General features: G+C 51.3%; 7 protein-coding genes and 2 non-coding genes across 9 annotated transcripts; 3 read left to right on the top strand and 6 right to left on the bottom strand.

The window, feature by feature from the left end:
- Positions 1-742: 742 nt before the first annotated feature.
- On the bottom strand, positions 743-2,811 carry N0V96_000127 (uncharacterized protein; the record flags this gene model as incomplete). Its single annotated transcript, XM_065755839.1, has 4 exons — positions 743-842; positions 899-1,600; positions 1,669-1,885; positions 1,941-2,811. The coding sequence occupies 4 exons, from the start codon at positions 2,809-2,811 to the stop codon at positions 743-745; spliced, it is 1,890 nt and encodes a 629-aa protein (XP_065615079.1).
- Positions 2,812-4,936: 2,125 nt separating this feature from the next.
- N0V96_000128 (uncharacterized protein) lies at positions 4,937-7,857 on the top strand (the record flags this gene model as incomplete). Its single annotated transcript, XM_065755840.1, has 8 exons — positions 4,937-5,081; positions 5,146-5,226; positions 5,286-5,980; positions 6,044-6,246; positions 6,301-6,321; positions 6,377-6,775; positions 6,827-7,149; positions 7,202-7,857. The coding sequence occupies 8 exons, from the start codon at positions 4,937-4,939 to the stop codon at positions 7,855-7,857; spliced, it is 2,523 nt and encodes an 840-aa protein (XP_065615080.1).
- Positions 7,858-7,956: 99 nt separating this feature from the next.
- N0V96_000129 (uncharacterized protein) lies at positions 7,957-9,557 on the bottom strand (the record flags this gene model as incomplete). Its single annotated transcript, XM_053191730.2, has 2 exons — positions 7,957-9,243; positions 9,294-9,557. 2 exons carry the CDS (start codon positions 9,555-9,557, stop codon positions 7,957-7,959), a joined length of 1,551 nt encoding a protein of 516 aa, XP_053050814.2.
- Positions 9,558-11,400: 1,843 nt separating this feature from the next.
- Positions 11,401-12,495, top strand: N0V96_000130 (uncharacterized protein; the record flags this gene model as incomplete). Its single annotated transcript, XM_053191729.1, has 1 exon — positions 11,401-12,495. The coding sequence occupies one exon, from the start codon at positions 11,401-11,403 to the stop codon at positions 12,493-12,495; it is 1,095 nt and encodes a 364-aa protein (XP_053050813.1).
- A 359-nt stretch (positions 12,496-12,854) lies between these two features.
- Positions 12,855-12,926, bottom strand: N0V96_000131. The gene has a single exon. It is a non-coding gene; the product is annotated as a tRNA-Ala (tRNA).
- A 6-nt stretch (positions 12,927-12,932) lies between these two features.
- N0V96_000132 lies at positions 12,933-13,036 on the bottom strand. The gene has a single exon. It is a non-coding gene; the product is annotated as a tRNA-Val (tRNA).
- Positions 13,037-16,374: 3,338 nt separating this feature from the next.
- N0V96_000133 (uncharacterized protein) lies at positions 16,375-17,166 on the top strand (the record flags this gene model as incomplete). Its single annotated transcript, XM_053191728.1, has 1 exon — positions 16,375-17,166. One exon carries the CDS (start codon positions 16,375-16,377, stop codon positions 17,164-17,166), a length of 792 nt encoding a protein of 263 aa, XP_053050812.1.
- A 780-nt stretch (positions 17,167-17,946) lies between these two features.
- N0V96_000134 (uncharacterized protein) lies at positions 17,947-20,697 on the bottom strand (the record flags this gene model as incomplete). Its single annotated transcript, XM_065755841.1, has 3 exons — positions 17,947-20,103; positions 20,164-20,532; positions 20,587-20,697. 3 exons carry the CDS (start codon positions 20,695-20,697, stop codon positions 17,947-17,949), a joined length of 2,637 nt encoding a protein of 878 aa, XP_065615081.1.
- Positions 20,698-22,184: 1,487 nt separating this feature from the next.
- N0V96_000135 (uncharacterized protein) lies at positions 22,185-22,588 on the bottom strand (the record flags this gene model as incomplete). The annotated part of the gene is made up of 2 exons (XM_053191726.2): positions 22,185-22,417; positions 22,468-22,588. The coding sequence occupies 2 exons, from the start codon at positions 22,586-22,588 to the stop codon at positions 22,185-22,187; spliced, it is 354 nt and encodes a 117-aa protein (XP_053050810.1).
- Positions 22,589-25,200: the final 2,612 nt, after the last annotated feature.

Here is a 25,200-nt window from a genome sequence, read left to right on the forward strand (position 1 = left end):
AAGGTACTCAAATCAACTCATAAAGAATTGAAGATATCAACAGTCTCATAAAGGTTCCGCAACATATCATAGGCTACCGTCGATACGAAGGTTTCTTGACCAAGCATGGCCTGGGCGTGCTTGAGCTATGTTTTCACGTAAACCACCAAACATCAGCGCGGTGTATCATACGTCTAGAACCCAGATAATCGATGCTAGTACATTGATTCTAACAATGTAGTTGTGGTGCTACAGTTACAAAAGTGGTGAAAGAAATATGTATCCTACTCATAATATAATTGTGTGCTGTTGCGGGAATGAAGCATCATCTCCATCACGAAGATGACACGGAACTATCAAATTTTATCAACGTAGATCGCCTCAAAATCAACGTAAATTCGAAATGATGTTCCTGTCATATAGGCCCTTCTTTCGCACTTGTGAGATACAAGTCACGGAAATTGTGTATCAGGGATTTCTTGTAGATTGCAGAGTACTTTATGAATGAATCCGATCATCAATTGATACTTAATCTTGAGTGGAAGCAACAACTAAAATAACATCGCCGTCTACTGCCTTTGAGTACTCAGATTCTAACTGCACTCGCGGAGTATCCAACCAGCGTTCTGCCAATGGCTTGCCAGCACTGTACCAGCCCTTATTTGCCGAGGTAGACAACGCAAAGATGGACTCGATCAGAACCATCTCAAATCCGGCTTCCAGGTCACCGACTGTGGCATGAGAAACGACCGGTATTAAGGTCCTAGGGCAGGCTAAGTTTGTGTTCGAATCGGGCTTCAGTGGGAAGCTTTCTGATATTGTCTGCCGACTGCTCGGTGATTTTGAAACCACGCCGCTGGCGCCTGCCGAAGATAAGATCAAAGTAGCGAGCTCTTTCTGTAAAATCCCTTCGGCAGACCCCAAGCTGGAGTCTTTCGGAACTTCGGAGATGACAGGCAGAGGCAACCCGTCAGTCTGGCCACCCTTTTTGCGGCCAGAGATAGCAAAGCCGCCCTCGATTGTGTGTAAAGTCTTGAGCTTTTCGTGCACCTTGACTTTGTGAACCCGAACGTGCCAGTCCGGCCATCGGTTAGACGGTGGGATCAGCGTGGTGTCTACACTCACGGCTCGGTCGCCCCATGGATACCACTTGGCGCTTGCAGCCTGTACCTCCTGAGTACCCGAAGTTGTCCTGACAAACGCAGTTGAGAAGCGCACTGGCTCAGATTTCCACTTTACCGCCCACGTCTCGCCGCCATCGCGACTCAAGGCAAGGGCGTTGTCGGGAGTAATCTGCTGGATTAACGGCCCCGTCGGTACGGAGAATGTGAAGGCCGAGGAGTACGCGAACTTGCAGTACTTGGCCTGGTTAGCCTTCATAGGCCAAGCTACGAATTGACCTGGCGAAAGGAGAAAGTGATGGTTGCTTCCAGGGTGATTGCACACAATCTGCTGAGGCGCTGGGACGAGCGCAACTGAGTCTGCTGAAGAAAGCGAGGGATATGGCTCTTCTTCTGCAGTCCAGAAGTCGTCGTTCTCCGCAATACCGACTGCAATGAGGGTCTTCAAACACCAGTACGGAGATTGAGGGGAGTTGTAGTCTTCGCACAGGTACATGTTCCTATACTGAGAGTGAGCAAGGATCCTTTTGACGTTGCTGTGGATGGGCCGGGGTGTAGGTGCGCTTACGGATATAACCAACCAATGTTCATGGTACCATCGGGATAGAAGACACCATCTGAGTTGTTTGCCCACCATCTGAGATGTCTCAGCAGGAAGCCTTTGATAGCCCCGGGTGTGTGAAGAGGTTCTGGCATATTGGGTACTTGTGCCAGAGCTAGAGCAGCGAAATATCCTCCACAGGCGAAACGATAAGTCAAAGACCGGCCGAAAGGTATGGCGGAGCCTGGAAAATCTTAGAATATGGCATGGAAGGATCTAAAACTTCATAAACTGCTTACCTTCAGAGTCAAAGTATCGCCAGAAAGTGGCACCGAAGTCTCTTGCTCTCTGGCGGTACTTCTCGGCTCGTTTGGGGTCGATATCTGCAGCAAATCGAGAATAGAGTAGCTGACTGAACTGAATCGCAAAGCTACCAGAGTAGTAGTCGGCTTGTCTTCCGATTCCTATCTCGTCGCGTCTACCAGTCTTCTCAAACTGCTCGAACTCGTCTTGGGCCTGCTCAGGTGTCTGCCAGGGACCGTCTGCCGACCAACCGTCAAATCGGTAGAAAGTGTCCAGCAGCGCCAAGTCTGAGTTTACCTCGTCGCGAACACTTTCATATGGCACTCCACAGACTTTGAACAGAGCTAGGTTCCCAAATACTCTGAACCAACGCCAATTATTCTTCGGCATGTCCATTCCATTCAGAGACCGGAGCCAATTGGTAATGTTTTCCTTCGACTTGTCACTCAACGGCTTGAAGATGAGATCCGGCGCGGACAGGAGGGCAAATGCTACAATTTCAGCCTCGACCATACGCTGATCGGGGCCAAGAATTGGTCCCCAATACTCCGGATGCTCGGGATCGGTTCCTGTGACGAAGCCGTCGATCCATGGCTGGACTACTTCGGTGATTGCAGCGGACGATGATGGATCTGAAGTGGCATCAGCTCCAAGGAGCAAGGCGCCTACAGCCCATAGGGGCCGAGCAAAACCTTCAAGTTGAGCAGCTGTTTCATCAAAATGCGTTGCCGAATTCACCGGAATTCGGATCCGGCCCTTAGACGGGGAGAAGTGGGGCAAGAGGGGCCGGAGCAGCGCGAGGGTAGCTTGGACCAAGTCCGCCCTGGTTCGGAGGGGGTTGTTGGAGAATCCTGACAGGGGTGGCATTGTGAGAGATGTTCGCGAACACACAAGATGGCTTGTGCGGAATGGAAGTGCTCGGATTATGTCTCGACACCCATCAACTGGTCTTATTTTGTCTTGCGATTATTTCGAAGACTATTGGTTCCACTGCGGCTGCCCCAGATGCGTCGGATGCCGGGGTATTTGTCGGACAGCCTGCCGACATGCGTTTGATGCGTCAGCCAGAGAAGGCTGTGTCAAGATGTCGTAACCACGACACTCCAATTCTTTGAATAGTGTCTTACGTACATTTGATTACCAATGAGCCAGTCGACGTAGCCTCTGATGGCTTTTATTTTGCCTTTACTGCGAGCTACTGGAATGCTTTGCATATTTTCCTTCATCTTTAGAGAACCAAAGTTAAACCCGCGGTTGGTATTGGTGAGCCTTTGTCCAAGACCGACAAGGGAAGTCAAGTGCACTCTTTCTTTATCCCAATGTTTTTTTTCTTTTCTTGGAAAAGTGTGCTGTTGATGCGGTCGCTTGAAAGTGGTGAGTGCTTTGAGACATGGAACTTCTATCCTCGTCGCTCGTTGGAACGCAGTCAACCACCGAGGCGATGAGTTCAGGCAGATACAGAACACGCTGCCTTTAGCATAATGATGATATTGGATTCTGGCTTGATAGTCTGTCGCTCTGGGGACTATACTAAATGACCACAATCACATTGGTCAGATTGATAGCTCCCTCTCATGACGGAAGCCACCGGCACATGTACATCTCTTGCAGCTCTTCGGAGGTTGGTTCATGTAACATCCTGCAGGTACCCGAAACCCTGGCACTCGAGGGGCATAAGGTACTTTGCCAGGTTTATTCAATCATTGGCCCTGAAATTGCATTTACTATCCCACATGCATATGCAAACTGTTGAGGGTGAGAACATTCAACATGGGTTCGGGTACATGAGAAGAAGAGCTGGACACAGGCGTTCAAGGTTGCTCAGGAGAGAAAGATCATCCGCACGATGAGTTCACTGGTCTGTCGCTCGACAGGTTGTTCAAATTGAGCCTTATGTATGGATGAGAAGCTCGTAGTCGGGCAGACACAAGCGCGACGAATCGAGTTCGTCAACTGGTGACAAGCAATCATCATAGTCACTTCATCGTCGGTACGGAATTAGCGTGGTTCGTGGACCAAGATGAGTAGCATACTGTAGGTGATATTTGAGCATTGGCTGATATGAAAGATTGAGTATCTGAAAGGCACAGAATCAGGACGACGTAAGATTACTTGTACCTAATTGAAGTCATACGCCATCTCCCAGACCACATTAGTAAACAAGTCAGCCAGCAAAGTTTGACCTATTGTGGCGTGAGCCGAAGAAATGCGGAACACAACTAAGCCCCGACGAATTTCGAATGCCTCTCAACTCTCGCTTTTCTTCATCAACCAAACCTCGCTTTACTTAGCTGTAACGAGATCGAAGTCAAGCCGAAATCATCCTTGCCCAATGTTCTTCATGTACTGACTTAACTGCTTATGTATTAGACCAGTGACCGCCGACTAGCCTTCGTATGGTGCCGGGCATCGGCTAAAAGGAGCCCGCAAGCGCTAATGACACGCTCTCCAGTTTCTCCGCACCAACCTCGTTCCACCAAACCGCCCACTCCGTGTTCCTCACTTGCTCACCCCTGTCTCGATATCCCCAGAGTGCGGGGGAAACTTTCCGCCTCCTCTCTGCTCGTCCGCTAATGGGAAGGTAGATTATTATGGTCAGGGGAGGATTGAATTCAAGAATCAGAAGAGCTTAGTGTAGAGAATCGATGCCGTTGCCCCAAATCCCTCGGTCAAATCGAACCGAGAGCACCCCGGACGGTTCCCCTCTCCACAGCCACCCCCAACTTTCCCACCTCATAAACACAGGAATCCTCTTTTGATCCCCTCTTGCATCGTCGCGTCGCACGATTCCATGGCCGACGATTGCCACGTAACCGACATTGTGAGGAGCCACACACAGAAACGCCCGCGCCGCTCGCACAAACGCCCTTGTCTGCGGTGTTCATCGTATCTTTGACTCTCGGTCCCCCGCCGATCGGACCGGGCTCTCTCCGGGACGCCGCCACCACCGCTGCCGTGAGCCCGCTGCTGAGCGCCGATCTCTCGAACCGGTATGGATCTGACCACACCGGCGCCGGCTTCGGGGTCGCAGCCCCCTGATGGCTCTGACGGCGATATCCCGTCGTGTCAGGGCTGTCGGCGCCGCAAGCTGCGGTGTTCTCGCGACCAGCCCATATGTTCCCACTGCAAGCGGTTGGGTAAGTTTGCTGGGTGCCACACTCCCGTCGAGAATGGATGCAGATAGGCATACTGATTTGATAGACTCGCCATGCGTGTACGATTTGAAGAAGAACAAGCCGGGTATCAAGCCCGGAGCGGTTGAGAGTCTGAATCGCCGAGTGGGTAAGTCTCACCCAAATCGGGAACCCTGCTATTTGAGTCAGGCAATAACTGTCATGAAGAGGTTTTGGAGAATGCTCTATTGCAAAAGTCTAGCGAAGGATCCTATCCGACCTCAAATGGCAACGGCAACACAGAGTCGCACAGCGCGCCGGCCGAGTCCCAGAACGTGGTCGGAATTCTGTCCTTACTGGCGCGTGAGCTACACAAGCTGAACTCGAAGACCAAAGCTGGCTCTCAAGCCGGTACACCTGAAGGGGCAGCTGAGCATGCAGTGTTCTCCCCAACAACGTCCAGCTCTTCTAGGCGGAACACCATCGACGGAGTCGAGATTGTCTCACATCCTCACAATCAACCAAGAAAGCGTCGGAGGGTCGATAGCTGCGGCAATCCCAACATCGATCTGGCCTTTCCCTTGGAAGACTTGGAGAACATCACAACAAGCCTGCCGCCGCCTGAATTATTGGAAGACATCATCAATATCCACTTCAACATCATTCAGCCCTGGATTCCAATCCTTCACGAGACACAATTTCGTAGGCGGGTGCACGACCCGGAACAGCTGCCCCGCTTGGTGGTTGTCCTCCATGCCATGGTAGTTGCAGCTCTTCGATTCGTCGACAACTCGGAGATCAGACTCTCGGCTCTCGAAGTTGAGCGCCGGACATCACGGTCAAGGAACATTGTCATACTTAATGCCTTGGATCACCTTTCGGTCGAGAACCTGCAAGCGCTAGTCATCCTAGCCTTCAATGATGTAAGTACAACTAAAAACTCCCGCATCGAGGTGTTGCCGATCTGCATTGCTAACATTGTCAAGATCGGAAATGGAGATGCGTCAAAAGCATGGTCAATTGTCGGCTCTCTCACAAGGACTGTCGAATACCTTCAAATGAGTATCGAAGCCGATCACCAAGACAAAGAACCTCTTCTGAAGCCGTTACCATCAATACCGCCGCCCCAGAATTGGACCGAAGAAGAAGAACGGCGGCGAGTGTTTTGGAATATCTTCAACCTTGATAGGTGAGCCCTTCGACGAGAACTTGCGTTGCTGCAATACTAATTGTGGCCTTTTAGGTTCTGCTCCGTGACAACTGGGTAAGGCCTTACATAATTGCACGTAAAGGCAGGATAGCTAGACTGACTTTGACAGATGGAACACAAGTCTGACATCCGACGACGTTTACCGTAGGCTTCCGGCCGACGGTGGCCTTTGGCATAAGGAAGAGTCGGTTATCACTCCCTTCTTTGGTATTTGGGATCGATCAGCCGCCAAGATGGGCAACTCCATCGCCTTCCTACCGGCACATTACCCCAGTCCGGAGCAGACGGCGGATGCGCCACCACAAACTCCTATCACTGCCCATCCTCGTAAAGGTCCCAACACGGTCGACATGACAACAGTCGGGGCGTTTGCGTACTGTATAGAAGCGACCGAGTCTCTTAGCAGAGTCACGACATACTTTCTTCAACAGAAGATCAACTTCCTGGATAGACAGGAAGTCAGCAGCTGGCTTACTCGATTCAAGGAGTTGGATTTGCGTCTAGTGCAGTACGTTCAAAGCCGCGCCTTCCGGGACTCTCCATGCTGACAAGACTTTAGCTGGAAGATGTTCCTGCCTCAGAAATGGAAGGACTCCAACATCTCTCGCCAACCCGCTCTCATCAACATGGATCCCAACCTCACGCTCGCACATATCACTCACAACACCTCAATGATTCTTCTCCACCAACGCATAGCTTATCCAGAGCCTCGTTGGTCTAACATAGTGAAGCTCCCTAGTTTCTGTAGCGCCGAAACGTGCCAGGAAGCCGCAGTCGAGACGACAACCATCACGGAGAAGTACTTGAAGTACACTCCCGAAAACAGCCCGGCTACCAGCCAATTCGCCTTTTGCGTCTTCATCAGCGCCAGAGTACTCCTCGGTAAGTGAATGTGGACCTGCATCAAACATGACCACCTCCTAACATTCCCCAGTCCATTGGCGGTACTACGACGCAGAGCTTGCTCCCGAATTCTGGACCCTGGTTGAAAGCATGGAAGAGATGGCCAAGCGCTGGGTCGGACCTATCCTCAAAGAAAAGCACGCCCAATGTCTCGCTGGTAAATACGCTGCACAGCTCCGCGACCTCCATCGCAAGTGCCAAGCGGATCCCCAGTTCACCGTCGATGTCTTGGGATACTCTAGCGGTGTTACCGGTCAGGGGTGCAGTCCTGCTGCTCAAACGCCAGCTTTCAGCCACCAGCAGGGTAACGCCTTGTTTGCGCAGAGCTCCAATAGGATGGCGCCGCCCGTCTCAAGTCCTTTGGCACCGAACCAGACGACAGGACTGTCGCAACCTCGACCGCCGCCCATTTTCTCAAATCAGCAGCCGCAGGGCCAGATGAGGCAGGGCTCGATGATGGGTCCCATGGGATCCCCCATGCCGATGACTGGGTTCACCCCGAGAGATTCGGATGCGCCTGACGAGCTTTCTGCTATCTCTCACATGTTGATGGATCAGAGATTCATGGAAATGGACAGGATCATCAGTTTTGACGACATGATGTTCACAGCGCAAACCGCGAACAATGGTAATGCATCTATGCCAGTCAACGGCTGGGGGCCTGTTGATAACACACAGCTGGAATGAAAAGAAGGGCTGAAGGAGTTCTTATGCGAGAAACGGTTTCATATTCTATTCGTGATACCCTCATTTACCTTAGCCCGTACATACACAAAGCACTATGAATTACACCAGTCCCATCTTCAGGAGTCTGTTGCCGAACTCAATCAAGTAGTAGTCGCCATAAACCAAGCCATGGTCCCAGTATCTCTTGTGATCCCGCGTGTTGTGGTTTGCCGTAGCGTTCTTCAAGATGGCATCAAAGGTCTTGCCCTCTTCAACATCTGCGGTCGAGATCTCGCCACTACTGAAGACGAACTTGGCCTTCTCCGTAGCCAGCGAGAAGTCAAGGGTATCCTTCACGATGGTAATGGCCATATCGCGGTACCTCGCGCTCTCCTCCGCCAGACCCCGTCCAGCCAAAGCCTGGGACAGAACCAGCATGCCGTTGGCGGCAATGATACCTGCGGATGAGTCTCTCAGAGGGAACTCCTCGTTCTCAATCGGCGCGTCAAAGTCCCAGAGTGGGACGTATCGGCCCTTGGTTCTGTTCTCGCCCTCTACGGGGAACTCGACGGACTTTGGTGACGTCTCCAGCCGCATGTAGAAGTATTCTGCGAGGCCACGGGACACCTCCAAGAACTCCTCATCGCCGGTCCACAGGAACGTCTGAGCGTAGCCAAGAATACCCCAGGCTTGGCCTCTCGCCCACGTTGACTCGGCGGCGTATCCCTGACCTGTTCTTCGCTCCTTGATCTCACCGTCCTTGGGGTTAAAGTTGACGACGTGAACATTGCTGTACATCTTCTCTTTGATGATACCTCTCGAGTCCTTCTCAACACGGAGATTCGACTTGATCAACGTCTTGGCGTGTCGTGTTGCGGCGTCCCATAATTCTTGCTCGCCGGTATGCGATGCAGCGTAGTAAAGCAGGTCCAGGTTACACATGGAGTCGATAATGACGAGGAAGTCGTCCGTCAAACTCGTAATGGTAACTCCGTGCTGGGTCAGCGCGTCCCACGACCGGATCGCTCCGACAGTGGAGTTGTACCGCGTATAGAGAGCCTTCGCCGCGGTCACGATGGAGTCCAAAGCTTGCTTGTCTTGGGCAACCTCCCACCTCACTCTCATTGACGGCTGGATCATGAATGACATGTCGTGGGTATCCGTACGCTTGGCTGTGGTGTGGAGGGGTTCTGACCATGAGGCGCCGAGCGACCATAGCTTTGACAGCAAAGCCGCCTTGTCTTGCCCACCGGGCATGGTGTGAGGGAACTGGACTAGTCTCTCAATGAGGGAGTAGATGTTGCCTGGGAAGAAACCACACGTCCAGAAGTCGGCCTCTCGCAAGATGTACTTGCCGGCTTCCGGGCCCGTCTGGAGAACGTACTCTGGGTATGCCAAAGGAGGATCCTGTGCGTCTTGAGAAACTGACATCTCAGGGTGAGAGCATCTCCACTTACATTGTTAACAAGCGCATCTGCGGCTGTTCTGAAGATTTTGGCAGTGACGTTCTCCTCGAACAAGCCGCCGACTTGTTCTCTAATGGGCTTTGCTTGCGCCATTTTCCGTCTCAAGGTAGTGACAGACCGGCCTCCTGGTTCTGAGATGCTAGTGTCGCTATCAGCATTGAGCTCGGTGGTGCTGTCAGACTCGGCATAGATCACGTCCTTCGGGGATGAGACATCATCCACCGGGATGGAGGTATGTCCACTGAGATGCGCCATGTTGACAGAGATGATTCGAAATATTCTGCTATAATAGAGACCAAGGCATTGGAACATTCACTTACGAACTAGATGATCCTGGGATACTCGGGGTTAGAGTCTTATAAGGGCGTAAGTTCGAGTTGGAACAGCATGAAAGTAAGCGGAAACCTTGTGTTGGCGCCGAATGAAGGAAGCACGGTATCTTCGGCCTGTCGCTCGGGACAAGACGTTGTATTCTTCGCAGCGGACTTGCGGCAAGATCCAAGATTGAGGCGTTCGGTCGAAGCGTCGGGGAACCAAAGTCTGGTTGGAGCGGTAATCGGGTGGTGGTGCAGTCTCTAAGCGGAGGATTTGTCGTCCGGACGATCGCCCGATGCCCGAAGTCGAGATCTTGACAGCTGTGATTCTTCCGACTTGGCTCGCTGGAAGTCTAATTTATTGCGAAAACATTGTCCTCACGTTCTTGAGCCTATATATGCCGCCGTTCTCCAGGCTGTTACAAGTTTGGCGTCGTAGGTCAATGATCCTCATCTCCTATGAAACTGTACGACCAGACACAGCCGCCGGCCACTGGTCGGCGGGGAACCTCCCCACTCTGCTGCACGACCATCTGTACGACCATCTATCTGCACGACTCTGGGGAATCGAAGTTCTCGTTGCCATCTGGAGCGTGAGATCTTGAACGTCGATATGTCTGCATTTCCATCCGGGTGACTGTCTCTCTTGCAGCCCGTCTCGGTTGCAAATGCTGCTCACAAGCAGGTTTCGCTCAGTGTCGGACTGTCGGTCTTGTCCCCGCGAACACCCCTTGCCTCCAAGCCGCATACGCCGGCACCTCCATTGGCATGGCTGATTAGCATGGCCAATTAACACGAGAACCAAGCTGTTGGTGCAACTTCTTATGGAGTGCATATATGGATGGCATCCGCGTCCAGTTGGGAGTCCAACGCCGCAGCAAGGGGTTGACTCAAGTAGGTGCAGAACTCCAAGAGCTAAAGAGATAGCAACATCGAGGCGCGACGGCAGCTCCGGGTGCCTGCCAGCAAACCCGGAAACCACGCATTGAATCAGTTCAGGCCAGTTGCGCGGCTAGATAACAGCACATGGGACATATCATGGTCCTGGATATTCACCTTATCCACCCGAAAGTCCGAACAGCCGGCAACGGCAATGTTACCCGACAACGTGGTTCATCTGATATGGTCCATTCGTGCTGAACCCCTGTGACGTGAGCAGCATTGCGGCTTGGCGGCTCAGTGAAAGTCTGGAGATCTCCACGCCCTCCACGCCATGCTGTAGGGCTGAGTAATTCTTTCAGCTTGACGCGACGCCCGGAAAAGATACCAACGTCGTGATGTCTTCGCACGCACCGCGTTGTTATCAGGCTTGTCCGGAAAACCCCCACCGGTTGATGAAAAGTTTATCAGTTAGCTCATTTCAATAATCCCGCTCATCGTCACGAATGTTACCCCAACCAGCTAGAGAGATTAGTTGACCCCACAAAGTGGATGTTGCACGACGTCGCGGACGCCGCCGCCAACACCCGCGTAAACCTCTCTCACCTTGGCAAAGCCCAGTATCTGCCAGACTGAGGTTCTCAGCACCAGTAAGCGAGTAGGAAGAACCATGGTTAGCTAAAATGAGGTAAAGCGAGAAGTTGGCAGAGCGAAGCCTCTCCCCAATCGCCGCCAACTTGTTTATAACGCGGCAGCGGCCCGGCCGCCGTGGGAAATGACTGGCTTCCTCCGTTCCCCCAGCTCTCGGCCCGTTCTTCATTGCCGGCAATCATACCCTCGCTTTGGTCTTTTCTGGCTAGCTGCAGCTCTATTCAGTTACTAGCTCCATCACCAGTATCGTCAACATGAAGACCTCTATCAACCCTATCGTTGCCTCGCTCGGGCTGGCCATCGCCCGTGGCGTCGCGAATGCCGCTCCGTCGGTTTACGCCTCCAACCACACTGCCGGCCCCGAGTTAAAGCACTGGCCGGCCGAGGCGGCCAAGGCTCTCAACACGATGATCGCGGCCAACGCCAACCAAAGCCAATACGCCGTCTTTGATATGGACAACACCAGCTACCGCTTCGATCTCGAAGAGTCACTACTTCCGTATCTCGAGAGCATCGGTGTCCTCACCCGTGACACCATGGACCCCACCCTGAAGCTCATTCCGTTCAAGGACACGGCAAACCACACCGAGACGTTGTACAGCTACTACCTCCGTCTGTGCGACATTGACGACATTATTTGCTACCCGTGGGCTGCTCAGATCTGGAGCGGTATTCCCTTGAGGGAGCTCAAGGAGCACGTGGACGATCTCATGGCTCTGAACCGTACCATTCCTACCACTTACTACGAGGACGACGTTATCACCCCCACCGAGGTCAGCCCTCCCAAGATCTTTACCGGCCAGGTTGAGCTCTACAACAAGTTGATGGCCAACGGCATCGACGTCTACGTTATCACCGCCGCTGCTGAAGAGCTGGTCCGTATGGTCGCTGCCGACCCCAAGTACGGCTACAACGTCAAGCCCGAGAACGTCATCGGTGTCACCATGCTCATGAAAAACCTGACCTCCGGCGACCTCACCACCAGCCGTAAGCAGATCGAGGACGGCACCTACAACGAGGAGGCCAACCTGGACCTTGTGATCACTCCCTACCTCTATACTCCTGCTACCTGGATGCAAGGCAAGTGGGCGGCTATCCTCACTTACATCAACGAGTGGCAGGGACCTATCCTGGCTGGCGGCGACACCCCCGCCAGCGACGGCCCCATGATCTTCCATGGCGTCAATGTTGCTAGGGGCGGTATTCACCTCTGGATCAACCGCAAGGACAGCGCCATGGCGACCATGAACGAGATGATTGTGAACAACACTGCTGCCCAGAAGGCGAACAACCTTCCTGTCACCGCGGACAAGAACTGGGTTATTGTTACTCCTACTGAGATCCAGTAAATCTAGGAACAAGAGATAGATGCAGCCACGAAGGCATAACAGAACTAGATGACCAATGTAATGTTTTATCATGCCAAAACCCATTAGCGTTCGTCTTTGGTATCTCTCAAGATCGAACGTATATCGAATCCGACCACCAGAACTACCAGCACAGAGTGACGACTTGCAGTCCGGGGAGCCGCAAAAGACTACTACAACCCGTAAGCTTCAGTAAGCACTAACTCCTACTTCAAACCCACTTTAGAGACGGGGTTGTTACTCCCTACAGCTCGAAGATCAACTCAAAACTGCCCAGACGAGTCAAAACTGAGACGGGCTGACGAGCAAAACAGGTAGCGTTGCCGCTGAGGACAAAAACATGGACGATCTGGGAATCGAACCCAGGACCTACCGCATGCTAAGCGGTCATTATACCACTAAACCAATCGCCCATCCTATGATCTAGCCCGGACTTGAACCGGAGACCTTCAGTGTGCCACGTGAAGCGCAAAGGGCGTTCACGATGTTAGACTGACGTGATAACCAACTACACCACCAGACCATGTGTTTGTTGCAGGGATCGTTCAAATTAGGGCTCAAGTTCCCTGCGGGTCTGCGTTGTTGTGGGCAAGGTCCAGTCTCTGTGGGGTGGGAAGACTCTTATCCACTCAGATTCAACCAAAACCAGCCAAGCATCGTCTGCTCCTCGCATAAGGGAGACAGGTTGTCTCTGACCGAGAATATAGGATGAAGTTGATTCAAGAGAGATAAGTGTTAAATAAGTTTGAGAACTGTTCGGAGCTAGAAAGCCGTTGGTGATTTCGAGAAGGCCGTCCCTGTTGGCGCCCAGCTTTGCCAAGTCCAGCTGCCAAGGGTAACTTGAAAGTGCTCTGAACCTCTCATGGCGCGTCAGTTCAGCCAGTGCCTCGCCGTTTTTCTTTCCACCTCCTTTCGTATTTTGTTCTAACTTCAGCTTACCCGTTCCTGGAAGTCATTCCCGAGGAAAGAATTGCAGACACGGGGCTGGGACAGACTTGTTCTGTGCCGCAAGCTAGACCAAGCAGGCCCACCTTGTTTGCTACATGTTTGTAGGCGAAGATACGGAGTAGCATTCCAGCGATCCAACCAATGTTACCAGGTCCAAAAGGGCGCGTTGCACGAAAGCATCTTGGCCTGCATGCTTTTACATGGTCCTAATCATTGCCGAGGCCAGTCAAATGGCCTCAAGGTGATGTTGGTTGTTGGAAGGCGGAAACGTTATGTTCCTATTCGTCAGCGAAACACCCATCGTACAGGCGATCAAGCGGCACAGTAATGCTGAAGAAGTGTCTGTGTTGGAACTGTCGCTGACGTTTAATCCGATCCCTCCGGCGTTCTACTGAGAAAAGGCCGCGGAGTTCGCTCATCCTCGTTGTCGTTGTCCCCTCACTTGTTTGTCAATAGTTAGAAATCGAGATTTCAAGGGCTTACTTCTTGGACAGTCACCATGAGGTCCACACCTTTGCACCCCCAAGATGACTTCGATCGGAAGGCCATGGCTATGGCATTAGTCGGAGCTGTAGGGGTTCTCACAATATGCAACGTAAACTTCACAATCTCTGGCAAACGCTAAGTATCCCCAACTGACTGAAGCAGCTTTTATTGCAGTACCTCAACTCCCCCCTCAAACACATTCCTGGGCCCTGGCACACAAGATGCTCGAGATTGAGGTTGAAACTAAGCCGGTTGGGCGGAACCCGCATGACATACGTACACCAGCTCCACGAAAGGTACGGAAGCATCGTTAGAATCGCACCAAATGAAGTATCATGCATCGATATCCAGTCAGTTTCCCAGGTCTACAAAGTTGGCGGCGGTTTCGAAAAGGCGCAATGGATTGGCGACTACGCGAAGAAGCTTCCAGCTCTATCTCTGTCAATGATTCTCAACAGCGAAGAGGCAAAGCAGCGGCGAAAACTTTTGCAAGGATCTTTCACTCTCACATCCCTGCGACAAAATTGGGAGCCGACAATTAGGAGTAAGGTTGAAATCGCAGTGAGAAAGATCAAGACCGAGGCTTCAGCTGGCTCCTCAAACTCTCATAAGTGGTGGACGTATATGGCTGCTGATATCATCAGCCAGCTTTCATTTGGGCAATCATTGGGGGTCCTAGAATCTGGAGAGGTATGAAAGAACATTTACTCCCCATTCGGGCTTGAGACTGACAAACTAACCACGTATATGATGTTGTAGAGTACAATGTACATGCGAGCGATTGAGAATGCTCTGATAGCAGACGTCATTCAGTGCGAGATCCCCTTCCTCGCCACTCTGTCTCAACTCATACCTCGGTCACTACTCCAAACGTTCTCTAGGCAGCTTGAGCAAGTCAGGGTTGGTGGTGCAAACGGAGTGGAGAGTGTGAAACAGCGAGGACCCTCATCAAACCAAAGTATCTTCGCTGAGATGATTGCAGAATGTGAGGGTGAAGGTCGGCCTTGGTTGACAAAGGAGGCCGTCAGCATGGAGGGTGCAGGTATGATGGTTGCAGGAACAGACACAACTGCTGCCGTTTTGACGTACCTCATCTGGTCAGTGATGAAACAGCCAGTCTTACAGGAACAGCTCGAGGATGAGATTGCGCTGCTCGGCGATGACTTTGACGATAAACGGCTTGAGACGTGCCCCATCCTAAGTGCTGTCATAGAAGAGACCTTGCGCTTATATCCCGCCGTCCTCTCATCTCTACCTCGGCTTGTTCCAGAAGGAGGGACTACGCTGTCATCTCACTTTGTGCCCGCAGGTACTGTTGTTTACAGCCCGGCGTACAGTTTACAGCGCGACCCGGAAGTATTTCCGGATCCTCATCAGTACGTTTACCTAGATGATTCATCTGAAAAGGCCCTGGCTAACTCGAAACTTTCTAGATTCGATGTCAATAGGTACCTTGACCCGACCAAAGTCTCCCTCCAACAAAGGCAAGCATACATCCCATTGGGAGCTGGAGCCAGAGTCTGCATTGGTCAATACCTGGCAATGATGGAGCTCCGGCTTGCCACTGCCGTATTCTTCAAAAGCTGTCGCGGGGCAAGACTAGACCCAAACATGCCAGCCGACAGTATGGAATTGAAGGATTACGTTCTTTTATCGCCAAAGAAGAAGCAATGCGATGTCAGATTGATCTAGAATGGGAAGCCCAACAGATGTCGGCTACTAGGGCCGTTCCTTGAAGAAAGTTTCTCTGCATGGATTCAATGCAAGTTGAGAGAGTTCACAGAATACCCGCTTTTTAACAATGGAATAGTGCAAATACGGCATGCCAGCTAGATGCACTAGTCATATTTGCATAGGAGGGCAACTTCCAATATTGAAGCCTCTTTGAAAGGCCCCTGTCAACCTACTATTCGTTCTTGCCAGGAACAAACGCTTATGCCTTGCAAGGATATGTTCTTGGTTGAGGTTGGGACCACCCCCAAAGCCAACTGATTCTAGATTCGCCAAGGTCACTGGATAAAGTCTGCCAAAGAGAATATTCCAGGCCTGCGCTAATTCAGTCACCTTACCCAGAGATGAATTTCCATGATAGGCTAAGTGATTTACGGTAAAGCGCCACAATCATGGCCGAGAGTACATTCCATGAGAGATGATGACGTCGTTGGGCCAAAGCCGGCGTCATCGCCTAACAGCTAAGTTCTAAAAGGTGACAAAAGCTGAGCATCATCACTAGCACCTTGAGTTTGACACCACACTAGTGTTAATGGACTTGCTATCATGCTCTCCTGGCTCTTGGATCCATACATGCTCCATTCATCATCATCTCGGCTATATTGCATGTAGCCGACGACCCTCTTAAATACTCTGAAAAGATCTGGACTACTGCACCAACGTCAACTTATCGTTTCAATTTGACGATACGAAAACATGGCTCCCTCATCAGACAACCTAGGATTCCAATGTGCTATCATCACCGGTGGCGGTGGTGGTATCGGCAAGGTGATGGCCCAACACTTCATTTCTAAAGGCAAAAAGGTCATCATCGCCGGACGCACAGAATCGAAACTCCAAGAAACAGCAAAAGAGATCGGGGCTGTCGATTACTACGTGCTCGATACGGGCAAGGTTGAACAGATCCCCGACTTTGTTAAACGTGTCACCAAGGATCACCCTGACCTAGACTGCCTCGTCAACAACGCCGGGGTGCAACGCCCTCTTGAGATCCTGAAGGACGATGATTTCCTCTCGAAGGCGGACCAAGAGATCGACATCAATATCCGTGGCCCAATGCATCTGGCCCTAGGACTGCTACCACACCTACAGACAAAAGAGTCCGGCCTAATCATCAACGTTTCGAGTGTCCTCGGCTTCATACCATTCTCCATCATCAACCCCGTCTACAACGGCACCAAAGCTTGGCTGCATTTTTGGAGCATGAATCTTCGCACACAGCTCAAGAATGGCGGTTCCAAAGTCAGAGTTGTAGAAATTGCGCCACCGACAGTAGCAACTGACCTGCACCGAGAGCGATCGGATCCAGACGACAACAAGAAGGAGAATAATCCGGATGCCCTCAGCGTGGATGAGTTTATGGAGGAAGTTGCTAGTAAATTGGAGGACGGTGTCGAGACCATCGGGCCGGGAATGGCTGGAGAGGTCATTAACAGATGGTATGGTGCGTTTGGTGAGCAATACGCAAAGGCGGCTGGGGGTAAATAGTTGGATTATTCCTCAAAGCGAGCACATATTACATGCATTACCTAAATATGACTTCTCAATCTGAAATGACATCCGTTATACTGAGGATATGAACGACTTACTGTAACTCTCCACGGAGTATGACGGACAGTGCGAAACGGTGCCCAGCAGAAACATCACGATATTCCAATATGATATGGGCCAGTCAGTCGCAGGTTTCGCAAGGGCACATCTGATTCGTGAGCTGGCTCAATCACCACGTAGTGCGAGGTAAGATTGTTGCGCCAACGACGTATTTGCTGCACACTTCTGAAACCCTCACATCACATTATGGATCACCAGCGCGCTCCTTACGCAAGTCTCACGACCGAGGCCTTGGCTGAGCTTGCCCAGGATGACTTCCAAGATCACAAGTCTCCTAAAAAGGCATTCTATCGACACCATGAATTGTACGACGTGTCAACACAGGCCACAAACGGCGGCTGCAATTTATGTTAACTCATCTTTGAGTGCTTCATACATAACCCCTGCGACGAAGCAGAGCAGCCGTGATAACGCCGTTCATCATGGATATTGACTTGCCATATCACAGAAACATTGTTGAAACGTGAACCAACATTGCATAAATGGCTGAACGGAATCTCTCTTTTGTATATAGCACAATGATACGATTTTCGCTCCGTCACTACACTGGCAGGTAAGGCGATAAGCAAACCTCAGAGAAATATAACCAAGTTGACAGGCATGGGCGCCAAAATTGACTTGATTGCACTTGCGGTAATACTGCTGCCAGCACGATTATTAGGGAGCATACGATACGCTAAAGGCCACCGTCTCGGCCTCATCATAGTCCGCATCCATCTCAGAATTGCCGAAGATGTGCAGAGCTTTCACGATCATCTTGTATCTACCTGGACCGACCAAGGTCCTGTTAGCCAGTCTGCCATCCCATGTGGTGCTCAAAGTGCCCCTAGGTTGATATTTGAGAGGGCTTTGAAAAGTTTCTCCAACAGTGGTCCAATCGTTCCCGTCGGCGTTGTCCACCAAGACATACATACGTACAAGGGCCGATCCCATGACCAGTTTCACGGATAATTTTGGGTATTCGTATATTCCTGCTGATGAATTGCTAGGCGTGTCCAAGGGCGGCAGCGTCCACGTCTTGTTCTCAGCAGCAGGACTTCCTGTCCCGTCGCTGGCACTCGTCAAAAAAGTGGATGCAGAGTCAAGCACTTTGAGGGATCGCATGCTTCCGGATACACCCATGTAAGGAACCGAGAGGTTATCCCCACCAGCGCTGGTGACTGTGACGTATCCTGAGTATACCGGTAGTCGCCTTCCGTCGAGGCCAGCTGGCGATGCCAAGTGAACCGTGATCGCTAGTTCCTGTCCAGCTGGGATTGTGACGGAAGAGCTGGGGCTAAAAGAAATCTCGGCGTAGGACTGGACCAGATCGTTAGGGAAAGCATCAGGGACAATGTCGGATGGTGCAGCGAAGGTGTAAGCCGTATTCGCCCCTGTGTGCCCGAGTTCGTACCGAATAGGTCGTGCTGAAGTATTACGGATAGTGAATTTTCGCATTGGGGTAAAATTGTCCGTATCGTTGAAAGACAAACTCGAAACGCTCAGAACAGTCTGAACACGAGCAGCATCGTAGGCCTGAATCAATCCCGATCCCTGCTGAGGAACTGGCGCAAGGAATTGTGACTCGTTGCGCCCATCGTGGAACTTCGCCGGCATCGAGGTGGAGGATATGACAGTATCCAATTCTCCTGGATCTTTCGTCCCGCGAGCCTCCATGAGAAGTGCGTAAATCCCGGCCGCAAGCGGACATGCCATAGATGTCCCCGTCAGCACAGCGTAATAGCCTTTGGATCTCGGGAAAGTAGACAGGACCATTCCACCCGGGGCTGCGAACTGCGGCTTGATATCGAGCTCGTATGTCGGCCCCCAGCTGCTGTCAACACTCAGGAAACCCGGGGTGACGGTGTTCTTCTCGCTCACAACGATGGAAGGCAAGCCAGTCGGCTTCACCATGTGAACGAGAACATTGGTCCCTTCCTCCAGTTTCGAGATCCATTCAGCGCCTTGGCTGGCAGTCACCATTGCCATTCCTTCAATACCAGGAACCACGGCGGTGATTGGGATGGTACCGATGATGTCGCTGTAGAAGATGATGTACTTGGCGCCCTTCGCCGCCGCGTTCGTCGACTTCTGGGTGAATGTGCAGGTTCCCCGGCGAATGAGAACAATGTGCCCAGACAGGTCGGGAGTGGTTCCCGGGAAAACATCGCAGCCATTTGCCGGGTCGGTCGTGTCGAAGTTGACAGCCCACAGCGGCAGTGTCACGTTGCCCCAATTCGACGCGGTTGCCGTGGAAAAGCCAAAAGGAATCGGAGTATCAAACGTGTCCCCAACAGCGTAAGTGGAATTTTGCAAAAGGATAGGAACCTCTGTATTGTCGACAGAAGCAATAGCGGTGGCCTTGTGGCCGTTGGCCGCAGTGGAGGCGTAAAACAGCCCGAAAGATCCGGAGTTTCCAGCAGACAGGAGACAGGACACACCCTTTTCGACAATACGATCGACCGCGACGGCCCACGGCTCTTCGGCCCACCCGGACGCGCCGCCGATAGAAGTTGTAATGATGTCGGCGCCGGCTTCGTACGCCATGTTGTACGCCGCTATAACTACGTCGTTGGTGACCTTCCCGCTACATCCAAAGACGCGATACGCCCCCAAGGAGACGCCTGTTGCGGCGCCGACCACCCCGACTGGATTCCCCGGCTGCGCGGCGATGATGCCGGCGACGTGCGTTCCGTGACCATTACAGTCCATGGGATCTGGACCAGAGACGGGATGGTTGGTGCCGTTGTAGGCGTCACCGACGAGATCAGCACCCCATGAGACCAAGCACCCTGGGCCGAAGCATCCGCCCAACGCAGGATGAAGGTAGTCAACCTGCAAAGGATGTCAGGAGGCTACTCAAGGCATATTTCCGGTCCTGCTTGGAATACTGACCCCAGTGTCAATGACTGCGACCCGGATACCACTGCCCACGATGCCCTCGTTCCGCAGCTTGTCTACTTGGGTCATCACATGGGTTGAGAACGAATCATTTGCTGAGACTTGACGAACAGACTCGCGCTCGGTGGTTGCCGAACTTGAACTTTGAGAGCCTCCGGACCATAAGACGTCATGCTGAGGGAGGTCATAGGCCTGAACGGGCCACACACTTTTGATACCCGGCATGTCCAAGATTGCCGAAGCGTGCTGAGCAGCGTTTTTGACGTCATGGAACTGGACAGAAAGCCCTTTGAAGAGCGTAAAATTGAAGTCTCGTCGCTTAGTAGCATCTGCAGCGAGGTATTCCAGCAGAGCCGCTGGGTTCTACTTGGCGGTCAGTAACCGATCTCAACCGTGACTGCACACCATAAGACTTACATGATCCTCTGCGTACTCGATGATGTACGCTCCCTTTGCAATCTCCGCCGCTGCAACACGTCGAAAATACAGACCAGCCAGCACCAGCTGGACAACGAACGAGTACAACATTGTCAAGTCTGCTCACGCTCAGGGTTGGACAGCAGTGAATGAAAATGTATTTCTGCGACTTGAAAACGGCTTTGAATACTGGCTCTTATTTGAACGCCGAGACGCTAAGAGACTCGCCCTTATCACCACATATCGAAGGAGTTGACTCGCCTGAAAATTGCTCCTCGTCCAAGGGACTATTGTAAGAAACGGGACTTATGTCACTAGTGCAGGAAGAGCACTTCAAGATTCACCTTATCATGATATTTTGGCCCCGTCTGGAGCTCGTAGCGTGCGGCACAGTCGCCTACGGCTTTTGACCTAGACCGTTGCAAGGGTCCAACGATGTATCTCAGGTTCGGACTAGGCCGCAATCCCGGGGAACTTTTGACAGCTCTCTCTTCATCCGGCGGCGGGAACATTACTATTTGAGGTCGATAAGCCAAAAAGGTTCGCATGGGTAACTCAACGCTAATGATTACTCCATTGCTGGCGGCGGCGAGGAGCGGCATGGATGCTTACAGGAGAAAAGCGAAACCACCCCTGTACTTCATCCGGGCCTTGTCCTATCGATTATGGGTTTTCAGTCACATACTTTCCCGATTTTAAACATGGAAAAACCCCCCTGGTTACAGTTGTTGGGAGAATTTCGTGCGTCACGCTGCCGATTATGGAGAGAGTGCGGAAGCTGGGAAGGCCATCGGGTAGGGGAAAAGGGCGCTGCTCTTTGATATCCTACAAGATCTCTTCATCAAATCTTCAACTACAATGTCTTCGTCCTGCCAAATAAAAGACGAGGAATATACCTACTCCTACAGATTCCTTTATCTTTTAACCATATCTGTTTTGTTATTCTCACACTACTCCTTGTAGTATCTCTGGGCGTTGCATTTTGTCTGTATCAACAGAGACCGTCACGTTATTGTTCCACCCCTGTGGAAGGGCAAAACATGCTCGGCACTGAGGCTGTGCAGAGTCTTGTCCGTGCCTTAGTGGCGAGAGAAAAGGACGGTTCATGTATCAGAAGAATTATGGTGTGGCCAAGTTTGAAAGCGTGCCTCTTCTCAGAGTTAGTTAGATTTCAAGATGTTCCTAAGGTAAATAAATCCTGGTATGTTTGTTGGCATCCTGCGCCAAAGTAGAGATGCCAATAAGCAAAATTACTGAGGGCTTGGTAAGGGTTTTCTACAGACTTGCTTCTCGAGGTTAATCCGAGAGACTGGACCAAATATGGTGAGCACAGTCTGTTTTCGCTAACCCACTTTCTGCGTCGTGGCCGTCTCATTCCATCTCCACTGGTGTAGTTGTCTCTCTTTTGCCCATTCCTTCACGCTGTCAAAGCTACGACAATGGTGTCTAGTAGCCAAGGTTGAATAAACATTGTCGTCGCGGGCCCGGTAATAAAATGGCGTGGGAGTAATGTCGGCTGAACACATGGTGGATTGACGGAGGATGTCGACGCAGTGGTCTGAGATCGTCAGCAAGAGAATATTGAATAACGCGTTTCATCACTTACCCCAGTGAAGAGCCAGGATCGTATCGTGGTTCACGGTGCCGTCTTTGTGATACTCCCACAAGCCGGGGTACTCATCGGGATACAATGCCTTGCGCAGATGATTGACGCAGTGCAGTTGGTGAAAAACACTGAGGGAAACCACGTAGGTGTTGTTATCGTGGGGGAGGTGAGCGGTAGGTTCGGGAAGCTGAGACGCTTCCTCGGGCGTCAGTCCAGTGAGGCCAACTGGTAATTGATTAGCATCCGCTCTTCTGTCAAGCAGTTGCAAGACTTACAGTTGTACAACTCCTTCCACATCTCGTCAATCTCCCGAGATGGCTTTTCCATGTAAGGACTCCTGTTGTCGGCAGCAAAGTATTTCCCGAAATCAACGTCTTCGTAGGTGATAACGTCCATAGCTGGGGCTGCCACTTTGTCAGTCAACGCAACCCCAAAGTCATAACTACGGGCATCATACAATAAGGGCCAAGTGATGGATCCTTGCAGTCACATCTCTTCCAGAGAGGCTCAGTGATTAGAGCAAGAAGCGAGAAACTGAGGACCATGTAGACACTGATGATGTGTCCATGCTGCCGTATGGTGGTCCACCAAGATATGTTGGGGACACGGCGCATTGAGCGAAGAAATGACACATCCTCGCCGTCCGTTAGGCCAGGAATTTTTTCTTCGGATTCAATCGGCTCGTAATGGTTTCCCATCTTGATTGTCAAAAATTTGGGGGAGGAGATGAAAGGAAAGAAGGAAGGGAGAAAACCCAGAACATTTCCATAGAAAAGTGATAAAAGTTACTCAACCCAAGAACAGTATATGATCCATTTGAACACGCATGGACGCCAGTGGCGTTGGATGACAGCCCAAACCTTTCTTTCCAACATCACTCTACAATAGGAAGGTGAAAGGCTCTTGGAAATTTCGTGATATGTTGGCCGGTTTGTCAGCAGGCGACATCACATCACATCACAGGGGGCGAATGTGGCACAGCACGTTTGTCATGCCGAACCATGGCACGCGGATGGCACTGGACTCCTCCTGTCTTGTTTTGAGGTCCTTGAGGTGATCGAGACGGAACTTTCGGCATGACCCTATTGCCGCGCGGGCGCTCGAATTAATTGACACGCGCTTAACTCAAAATCTGTAAGCGCTAGCAATATGCACCCTACAGGTAGTGGATTACCTAGTCTCCCTGAGATAAGCTTTGAAAATAAGCCTTTGCCAATTACTGGTGGTTGCGGCCCGCTCCGCCGTCCGAATACCGACCAATTCATCAACTGCGGAATGGCGACAGTACATAAGTACGTACTGATATGAGTAGCTAACCATACGTTAATCCGAACCCAATTCCCTTATTTCCTCCCATCAAAATTTCACAAAAGAGAAGAATTGGAGCAAATTGGGGAACCGATGTACTGTCACCATTTCCGCAGTTGATGGGATAATCTGCTCGTGACGTGGGAGTAGAGGCGGGAAAGCTGTGTAGAGCAACCCAGCCTCCTTTCCGTCGGGTTTAGGGGAGAGTAAGGGACTTTTGGCCTCAGCATGGGATTTGAGGCTAAGACCAAAGTCCCATAAGACCAAAGTCCCATAAGACCAAAGTCCCATTAGATCAAAGTCCCATAAGATCAAAGTGCCATAAGATCAAAGTCCCATTTATTTCCAACTGCAACGTCGGCACCAACAACAAATTTACAAGCTCGTGATTAAGTGTGGAGGCAACTAACCGAAGCGAAAGGATGCGGGTAGGACTCCTTGACCAGATCTTTATCTGTTCGCCTTGCAGTTAATTGATCCTTCGAGTCATCAACGCTAGGCCAAGTACGACAGGCATGTTCGCTTCGTTGATTGGGCCTCCTCTCCGTGACTGAAGCCTTTACAAGGCGTCCTGTGAACTACATGTATCTTGGGCCGGGGTTGTAAGGCACCCGTTGTGAGCCTAATGAATGGTTTGTACTGTCACCTGCGGCACGGAACTTGTCGATACCACCTTCTTAATTGGAAGATATTACCCTACTCGAAATGTGTTAGCTGCTGCCTTCAGATAATTCCCAAAGGACCTTGGAGGTGTTGAGTTGTCACCTTGAACTGCTGCCTAGACCCTCGACTACCTTACCTCGCTTAGTCGCTCGCGTGAAGGTTGCTGTTCTTGATGAGACTTGCTTTACTTGCGCTCTTTCTCTCTGTGCGATATTGTCTAATTCTCTCCTCTTCCCTCAGCTCTGTCGGTTTCAATCCACCCAGACAGTATGTGGTCTTTTCGACTTGACACCAAGGTGAATGAGGGCATCTATTTTCGGTGGGCAGACAGCACCCGACTGAAAGGCCCCAAAGATTTCATCAGGAGCACCATATTTGTGTTTTTGATGGCTGTTTCTTTCTCTCTGGGAATCGGATACTTGGTTGGAAAGGAATCGCGTCACATTAAACAGGAGATCTCTCAAACTCTCGAGTGTAAGTGTCACGTTCATACCTAGGGCGTTCCCAAGTCACTAACGTACACTAGTAAGTGAAGTCATTCACCCTCTCCAAGGGAATCAATCGTTTATCGGACGTCCAAACCAAGAAAGAAACCGTGCATGGGAGAATCTGTTTCCGGAGGATGGCGGATTCTTCATTCATCCATCCATAGCCCCAGAGAGGTCTGTCTTCTCGACATTCCATCAAGTGCATTGTTTGGTAAGAGATGCCCATATAGTTCCAAGTTCTGCTCTAAAAATAAGTACAGGAGCAAATATGGAGGAGCTGGTGGTCTCTGTATGACGAAAAACGTAGACCACACGTTGAACCAGGCCATGGCCAAAAGAGGAGGAGCCATCTGCACGCCCCCGATGAGAGTGGACAACATCATCATCAGGTCTCAGAGACTGTCCACTTCAATCACTGCGTTGAGCTGCTTCGTAATGTTCTCATGTGTCAGCCTGATTTGACCGTTGAGGTTGCGAATCCGCAGACGGGTGGGGTGACGGGTTTTGACAGCGAACACAGGTGCCAGAATTGGGACGATTTGCTAAGAT

The sequence above is a fragment of the Colletotrichum fioriniae genome (assembly GCF_027942845.1).
Source record: "Colletotrichum fioriniae strain IMI 355084 chromosome Unknown scaffold_1, whole genome shotgun sequence".
Lineage (NCBI taxonomy): Eukaryota > Fungi > Ascomycota > Sordariomycetes > Glomerellales > Glomerellaceae > Colletotrichum > Colletotrichum fioriniae.